Source organism: Helobdella robusta (genome assembly GCF_000326865.2).
Source record: "Helobdella robusta unplaced genomic scaffold HELROscaffold_1, whole genome shotgun sequence".
NCBI classification, from domain to species: Eukaryota; Metazoa; Annelida; class Clitellata; order Rhynchobdellida; family Glossiphoniidae; genus Helobdella; species Helobdella robusta.
In genome coordinates this window covers 5,603,589-5,613,230 of record NW_008703570.1, presented here as the reverse complement: position 1 = coordinate 5,613,230, position 9,642 = coordinate 5,603,589, and the positions used below count along the sequence as shown (strand labels likewise).

The 9,642-nt window shown below is 33.6% G+C and overlaps 1 protein-coding gene across 1 annotated transcript; it reads left to right on the top strand.

The window, feature by feature from the left end:
* Positions 1 to 437: 437 nt before the first annotated feature.
* HELRODRAFT_63683 (hypothetical protein) lies at positions 438 to 3,608 on the top strand (the record flags this gene model as incomplete). The annotated part of the gene is made up of 2 exons (XM_009010914.1): positions 438 to 609; positions 3,499 to 3,608. Coding segments are annotated over 2 exons (282 nt in total), but the record flags the coding sequence as incomplete, so codon positions are not given.
* Positions 3,609 to 9,642: the final 6,034 nt, after the last annotated feature.

Here is a 9,642-nt window from a genome sequence, read left to right as displayed (position 1 = left end):
TATATATTAACAAATATCACTGCATTTTATATTTTATACAGAAAAATGAATAGAAGGGTAATTGACAACTTTACTTTTCTACATAAATAAGATAAAAAAACAATGATGAAAATACATTACAAAATATTGAAAAACTGATAAAAATTTACTTATATATATATATATATATATATATATATATATATATATATATATATATAAGTAAATTGTATTGAAATACCTGTTCCATAACTTTGGTTATCATAGCTCATAGCAACTGGATTGAGATTTTAAAATGTATGTATCATCGGCATGATGCTGAACTAGTGCATGTCTTGCAAGAACTAACAATAATTTGTGAGCAACATGATTGTTTATAATTGTGAAATATAGCTTTATCCCATGTTTGTTTAATAATATTAATATTCATATTTTAAAATTTGGTTTAATTAGGTGCGTTATCTGACATTCTTTCAGCATTTAAAAATGTGGAAAATGAGAAAAAAATGAAAGATGCCCTAGATGATGCAGGAAACGACATGCTAATGATCATGCAATTTATATTTCCTATTGCCACAAAAATTCAAATGAATGTTATACCAAAATATGGTTTTTCTGGCGATGGAGACGGTAAGTTTTTAATTCTTATTGATCATATTAGTGCATTTTTTAAAACAATTTATATATATCTTCATTCAATTAAATTTTTTAAATATAAATTAAGCATTTCTTAAACTTCTCGTCTGTTATAACACTCCCTGAAAATTGTCGAGAAAATCATTGAGAAAAGATTAACGTCGAGCATCACAATCAGAAATTATCAATTTGGTTTCCTAGCGGGAAAATCAACAATTGATGATATTCACATCCTTCGGCAACTGCAAGAGAAATACCTCGCAAAGCATCAACAACTATCACACATTTTTGTAGATTTTGAAAAAGCATTTGACCGAGTTCCCGGTGAAGCAATCAGGTGGAGTCTACGTCGACAACTCATTCCAGAATATCTTGTTCAACTTGTGATGAAAATGTATACCAATACTAAGACGCTCGTCAGCACAATGGTTGGAAACACAGATGCATTTGACATCGGCGTAGGAGTTCACCAAGGCTCGATTCTCAGTCCACTGTTATTTATAACTGTGATGGAAGAAATCACAAAACCGATACGCACTGGTGACATTTGGAATCTAATATATGCTGATGATATCGTTTTAACAGCCACGTCTGAGCAGAATGCAGCACAGATGTTTGAAGATTGAAACACCAGACTGGCCGATCATGGATTCAAAGTCAACATCAGCAAAACCAAAGCAATGAACACTGGTGAACCCATCCAATCCACAGCTACTGGACGATGGCCCTGTTCCGTTGGTAGGTAACAATTCAATCAAGTGTCAGCAGTTTAACCAGTGGTGTCACAAACGTTGTTCAAAAATAATTGGTACTTTATCTAAAGTGTCGAATTTTGTTTGTCCTGCTTGCATCAATCCACAACAACAAATTCGAAATAGCAATGTTTTTGAAGCCATTAAGGTAGAGAAAGTCACATCGTTTCAATATCTAGGGATGTTCTGGATTGTACTGGAACAGCTGAGGCTGCCGTTCGAGCACGCATACGTGCAGCCTGGAATAAGTGGCATCTCCTTGCCTCTATAATGATGCGGCGTGACATCCCACTACCACTACGATCAAGACTTTATAAATCTGTGATACGTCCGGTGTTGTTATATGATGCAGAAACATGGCCAATGACAAACAAACTGGAACAACAACTTCAACGAACCGACATGATAATGCTCCGATGGATGCAACGAATTAGTCTGAAGAACCACATCAAATCTACCGAAATCCTGCGTCGTGCTGGTTTAGATGATATAAAGGACGAATGCCGGCAACACCGTCTGGGGTGGTTTGGTCATGTCAAACGAAGTGGAAACAGTGCCATAACTTCTCTTGCAGATGTTGAAGTACTTGGCACACGTCCCAAAGGCCGTCCAAAGAAGTCCTGGTCGCAAACAATCGAGCAAGACATGAAAGCTTTAAATTTAAATGAAATGGATACAACTGATCGTCTAATTTGGTGCAAAAAGTTGATGGCAAAGAAAACAACGTCCTACCTCGGGGAACCGAGTCTCTGGACGCAAAACGAAAATTGATTGATTGATTTCTTAAACTTCTCGTTAGTCATTGGTTCATCCGTCAAAAGTCAATAAAGTTTTTGCAATAAAGACTAAAATGATGTTAAATTATTGTTGATTTAAAGGGTTTCCATGAGCCATCATTATGTAATTACTAATTAGGCTATTTTACACTGTGTATTATCTTAACTTATTAGTTAACATCGAGGTTCTTTTGCTCCCAAAAATAAAACCATAGTTACATTCTAAGTTTAAAATATTACAGAAAAAAAATTGAACAAAAAATGAATACATAGATACATGCCAACCAAACAATAATTACAATAACAGTAATGCCTGCTTCAGTTTTAACTTTTCGACTTGATAATGGATTTGTTTGTCACCATTATGCCGTTCCATTTTTAGGCAAACTGTTAGATATTTGGCCACATAAGTAGCTAAAAGAATCGATTTTCTTCAGTATCGGTCTTCCATTCTTGCCGTTTGTAGCCAGTAATGCGCCATTGGTTGCCATAATTTTTTTATTGGTATTGGAAAACATGTTTTATTGTCGCAGCTTTTCCCATCCAACGCAAATGATCCTGTAGTTCCTTGGTCGAAGCTGCCGATAGAACATTGTCAGATGACAATGAAGTCCACCACTGAAGTCTTGTAATACTATACTTATTGCATGTTCTACTAGTATATTAAGTAAAATAGTTGAGATATTTCTGTCGCTTTTCTGATTTAGAACTACGGACAAAGAATGCTTACCGCTATAATTGCCGCTCGTTCTGTATATAGAATCCGTATTAAACATATCAAGGGCGGTGGAAAACTATATCTAACTTAGTAAACCATGGTTAATTTCTAATATATTTACCTGTTTTGATACCTTTCGTAACTTGTCGATTCAATCCTTTATCATTTGAACATGTTATTTTGATGGTTTTAGACGATTCACGTTTGTACGATAGTGTTAATTTGTTTTCTGATGTTGCAATTCGTGGACGTTTCTCATGATGTTGAACGAGACTGTAGACTAGACATCTTTGTTACCATTGTCGACGATGGTTTTCAAGAAGTAGATGATGAGAGTAAGTTATGTGTAGAGGTTGTATAGATCGGGAGTTTTTCTATGGAGTTTTTTAATGCAAGATGACAAAAGGAGAGAGAACATCATCCGTTTCTTTAGTAGCATCAATTTCAGTTCTGATTTTTTTAACTCATTTTTTATTTGATTTCACCAACATTTATTTATAATATTCAGTTCAGTGTACACATGTATACACAGAAACAGCGAATATATAAATCTTTGTCCGAATAAATATCATATGGTATATGTAATGTTTGATTTTAATAATATTTTAAATAATTTTGTGCATAATTTTTCTTGAAGGTTTAATACTTTTTACAAGAACGATTCAAAAGTATGAAAAAGAAAACGAAAAAATTAGAATGATGAACTCTCAGTTGCGAAGTTTAGTTTTGCCTGTGTTTCAGCAGTAAATTTTCAAACAAACTTTCAATTTGAATTTTGCTTTGCTTTTGTTCAAAACAGTCACCAAATGTAAAAACTACTGCGATTTACCCTTTAAATTTGTTCAACAACAATTTTGAAAATCTAAAATTGAAATTTATCGTTGTCGAATGATGAAATAAAATGTGTTCTGAATTTAAAAAAAAAAACAATATTTTTAATGTCATTCATCAAGATGAATAAAAACAAATTTACGGTTGCGAGTATTGTTCGTATTTTTTTGTTATGTACATATGTATCGATGAATTAGAATATAGCTTATATATTCAATCAATCAATTAGCTTATAAAGCTCTATTTCCGCGATGTTCAACAGCGCTCCTCAATGAATTTTGAATCAACCAATCAATCAATTAACTTATAAAGCTCTGTTTCCGCGATGTTCAACCGCGCTTCTTAATGAATTTTGAAAACAGATGGGTCTTGAGATCCGCTCTGAACTTTGCAAGTGATGGAGAAGTAGTCAGAGAAGTAGGTAGAGAGTTTCAGAGAAAAAGACCAAAAAAAGCAAAAGCAGATTTGGCAAAAGAGTGTTTAACACGAATTAAGAAAAATCGAGAACAAGAAGACGATCGTAAACCGGGGCGTTTAGGTTCAATTAATATATCCGATAAATACTTAGGAAATAATTTAGATTGAAACTTATACATGAACGTGCAAATTTTAAAAATTATTCTATATTTTATAGGTAGCCAGTGCAAGAGAACAAGATATGGAGATATATGAGAAAAGAAAGGGGCACGAGCAACTAGACGAGCAGCAGAGTTAAAAGCTTTACTTAAAGGATAGAGTATAGAGTCAGGAAGACCATAGTAGAGCGGGTTACAATAATCAATCCTAGATAAGACTAACGAAGTAACAAGAAGAGTAGGATCATCAAGAAAAGGCAAAAGTTTTTTTATTCTACGTAGATGAAAGTAAGAGCTTCTAGCAACACTATTAATCTGAGAAGAGAGAGACATAGTAGAATCAAAGATAAAACCTAGACTTCGAAACTTATGAGAGACATCAAGAGTTTTAGAATCTGGTAAGATAATAGGAGGAATAGTAATAGAGTGTTTAGATTTATTAAAACAAATTAATTCAAATTTAGAAGGATTAAGTTTGAGACACATAGAGGCAGACCAAACGATAATTGAAGAAAGACATAGAGATAGATTGTGAAAAACACTATTGAGATTAGATGGAGGAAAAGAAGTATAAATGTAAGAATTATCAGCATATAGTTGACTAGAGAAATATATAACAACAAGTTATTAATAATACGAGGTAGTTCAGAAGTATAGAGTATAAATAGAAGAGGGCCAAGGATAGAACCCTGAGGTACCCCGAAAGTAAGAGTAGAGGAGTTAGAAGTAAAATTATTGAGAACAACAGAAGAAAAACGATTACAGAGATAAGAAGAAAACCAAGATAGACAAGAATCAGTAATATTAAAAGAAAGATGTAGCAGTCTCAAGAGAATAGTATGATCAACAGTATCAAAAGCCGAGGAAAAGTTAGATTTTGTTGCATGTTGATACTGACAACATTTTTTACATTGATGTTGACGCGTTTTACGTTAGCCTATCAACGTTTCAAGTATTTACTTAAAAGCCAACTAGTAAATAAAATTCAGACAAAAATCCATTATTTATCAATCGTTTTTGTCAGATCAGGGGGTCATTTTCTGCTTGGTGGAGGTAGTTGAAATGGTCGTCTTTTCATAAAATCTGTAGTGAACTATGTGGCGTAATGGCCTAGTGATTAAAGGCGCATGGTCCTGGTCTCTAATCATATCACATGTTTAGTATGTTTAGTAGAGTTCCAAGCAGAGAAGATTTTTCTAAACCGCAACTACCCGCATCCGCAGTTAACGTCCGCAACCGCCAACATCCGCACTACTCATTATCCGCGCCGCACCTGCGAAAAGACAACCTAAATCAGCCACCTTAATCTCATGTTTAAAATTAGAAAGTAGCAACACTAGAAGGCAATCTATTTACAATATAATTATAAGCAGACAGCAGATAATCTGCTGAGAAGACATCTTTTAATTTAAAAAATTTCTAATTTAATAATTGAAATAACATCGGCTAAAACAACGAGCACAAAATGAACGACGATGAGGAACTCGAAGAAGCAATTTATTTAATATTTATGAAGATGTAATGTTATATATATATATGTTAGTACATACATGTTAGTTGGCTGTAACTGTTGGATATTTTTCGCTGCTAGTAAATCTCAATTTTATTCGTTAATTTCGATAAATTTCTGTTGTATTTTAGAATAATCGATTAAGTAAATTTAGTTTAATATAAATTAGTTTAAATAATATTATAATTTTAGCTATTTATAAAGTTTAATTATAGAATAAGTTTTTTTTAATTTGGAGTCACGTGATTGCTCATTATAATCTGTGCGCCGGCATGTCTGCAGCTAAAGGTGAGAAATGTACATGCAGAAAGTGTTTGAAAGAATTAAAGGTGAATAAAAAACGTGTATGCTGTTATCGATGTAATAGTATTTTTCATTTGGAATGTACACTTTTGACTGAACCTATATGCGAGATAGTTGAAGCGTATAACAATTTAAAATGGTTCTGTGACGACTGTGTTGAATCGTCAACCGAACTAAAAGGTTTTGAATTCAAGAAAATGTTCAATGATCTTGAGGCTGGTAGTGCTCAGATTCTGTCAAAGTTGGATATATTTAATGATGAACTCCAACAAGATATGAATAATATTAAAGCAAGTCTTATGTTAAATGAACGTACATTGTTTCGACTTGATAATAATGAATCGTCAGTTCGTAATGAAATAACAAACTTGAAAAATGAAATGGGTAATACGTTCGCTGACATTGTTAAGCGAGAAGTTAAAACCAATGTCAATGTAATCAACAATGAGATGGGTACCACATTTGCCGACATTGTTAGACGTGAAGTCAAAGACCGTGTTGATGTCATTAATGATGGAGTAAAGGCTGTACATAAAACGTTAAATGATGCAACTATATTTAAAGAGAGAGAATTGAATTTAGTTTTCTTCCGCCTGGATGAGGGTAATAGCGACCGTTCTAATATTATGAAAATATTAAAAAATTTATCGGACGAGATATTTGAAAAAGACATTGTCAAAGTTATGAGACTCGGAAAAAAGAAAAATGGTGCTGTTCGACCGATATTGGTAAAAGTTGATAATTTGAATGTCAAAAATAACATCATGCGGAACGTCTCCAGAATGAAGTCGTTGTCTGAAGAGTTTAAACACATTGGTCTTAGCCATGATTTGACTATTGACCAAAGGAAGGAGCACAGGGCTCTGGTTGACAAGGCAAAAGTGGATGAAGCAGCTGATAAGTCGGGTTTTTTATACAGAGTAGTGGGGCCAGTGGGAAGGTGGAGGATTGTAACATTTCATCCGGAGATAAAGTAAATTTAATAAATGTTGGTTTGTTAAATATCAGATCAATTGTTGCAAAATTTGATATTGTTCATGAATTGATTTTGGATGGGCTGGATATTTTTGTGTTAGTTGAGACTTGGCATGGGGCGTCAGATAATATTTCAGTTAAATTGTCAATGCCATCGGGCTTTAATTTTGTGGATTATTTGAGACCCCACGATCCTCATCATGGTGGTTTGATTGTATTTCATAGATCTCGTTTTGGATGCAAAGAAGTTAGTTTACCACTACTGACTACGTTTGAAGCTATTGCTCTTAGATTCATAATAAATAAAACAGATTTTGTTTTGTTGGCGGTATACAGACCTGGCTCGGCATTGGTAAGTGCTTTGTTTTTTGAAGAACTTGTAAATGTATTAGAAAATATTTCTGTTCTAAGTTCAAATGTTTTGCTAGCGGGTGATTTTAATGTTCATCTTGAAAGAGCTAATGATCAGAATACCATTCATTTACTCGAAGTTTTTGAAATGTTTCAATTAACAAATCATGTAAATAAACCGACTCATGTTCTTGGTGGTATACTCGATTTAATTGCCAGTTCTAGTGATTTCCAGGCTACAGATTGTAGAGTTTTAACAAGTGGTGTCTATTCTGATCATGGTTTGGTTTTGGTTCAAATGCCAATAAAACAATTATGTAACAAGAAAAAGATAAAATTAGTTAGATCTTGGAAGTATATGAATGGTGATGACTTAGCAACGCTTGTGGAAAAATCTCCTTTATCTAAACCGTGTCGAAGCGACAACATTGATTGTGAATTTAATATTTTTAATGATGAATTGACGAAGATAGTTAATATAATCGCACCACTTCGTTATGTTAAAATTAGGTGTGATCTAATCTGTCCTTGGTTTGATAAGGAATGTTACAGATCGTCGAAGAAAAGAAAGAAAATATAGAAACTGTTTGCTGCCTGAGCGTCGTGGTGATTGGGTCACAGCTTTGAAGCATAAAACTAAGCTTTTTCAAAAAAGCGAAATTCTTATTGGAAAAAATTAATCAATGATAATAAAAATAGTCCTAAAAATCTATGGAGCATTGTCAACAGAGTATTATGCAATAACAATTCGATTTCAATTCAAGAAGCGCCAGATTATAGCTCTGATAAATTTTTAAATTTTTTTCAAGAGAAAATTGATAGAGTTAGACAAGCTACGACCGTTGCAAATCGACCAGCTTTTGATGAAAGTAAATTAAACAGTGATGAATTGTTTTCATTTTTTCCACCTGTAACTGAAACGGAATTAAAAAAGATTATATTTAATTTACCATCAAAGACGTGTCTATTGGATTTGATTCCTACTTATGTTCTTAAGAAGTATTTAGATTTATTTATTACTTTTTTGACAAGTTTTGTCAATTTGAGCTTGACAACTAGTGCGTTTCCTGCTCGTTGTAAGCATGCAATTGTTCTCCCAATTTTGAAAAAAAATAATGCAGATAGGAGTGATCTAAGGAATTACCGACCAGTTTCAAACTTATGTTTTGTGTCGAAGGTCATCGAACGCGTCGTTGCAAAAAGTTTGTTAAAACACTTAGATAAATATAAATTGATTCCTCTCTACCAGTCTGGATATAGACGTTACCATTCTACGGAAACTGCTTTGTTATATGTTTTATCAGAAATATATGCTGCTATTGATGAGCAAAATGTTTCTCTGTTGACGTTTTTGGATATGTCTGCGGCATTTGATTGTGTAGATCATAATATTCTGTTGGAGAGAATGAACAACGATTTTGGGATTTCGGGCACGGTGATTGATTGGTTTAAGTCTTATCTTTCTGGAAGAACAGAACAAGTCTCTTATAAAAATAATTTATCAAATATAAAACTGGTCTCCTCCGGTGTACCACAGAGTTCTGTGCTTGGACCTATTTTGTTCTTATTATATACAGCTGATCTTTATGGAGTTATCGAGTCATTTGGTTTTAAATACCATGCTTTCGCAGATGACATTCAGATAATTTTAAGTAGTAAACCTGATACCTTCCATTTTGAAATTAACAAGCTTACCGAATGTTTGAATAAATTGGATGTTTGGATGTCGTGTAATTATCTGAAGTTAAATCAGTGCAAGTCCCAGTTTCTTCCTATAGGCACCTGGCAGCAGTTATCAAGGGTTGGTATTAATTCAGTTATAATACAAAATGAAAATGTTCAGTTTTGCCATAGGGCTACAAATTTGGGGTGTATTTTTGACACCAAACTAACTATGAATGATCATATAAAAACAATTGTGAAGACATGTTCATTCCAACTGCAAAGATTGAATCGAGTTAAAAAATCATTGAACAAATCAACATTACAGTCATTAATGCACGCGTTCGTCCATTCACGTTTGTACTATTGCAATATAGCTTGTTTTATGGTTTACCGAACGGATCGATTGTGATGCTTCAGTCCATCCAGAATAGAGCTGCTAAAATTGTTGCAGGTGGTGCTAAATTTGATCGCGTTGCGCCAATTTTGAGGAACCTACATTGGCTAACTGTCAATAAAAGGATAATATCAGGGCCGCCGAGAGGGTATGTCAGCCAAGTCTAAAACTTGGGGC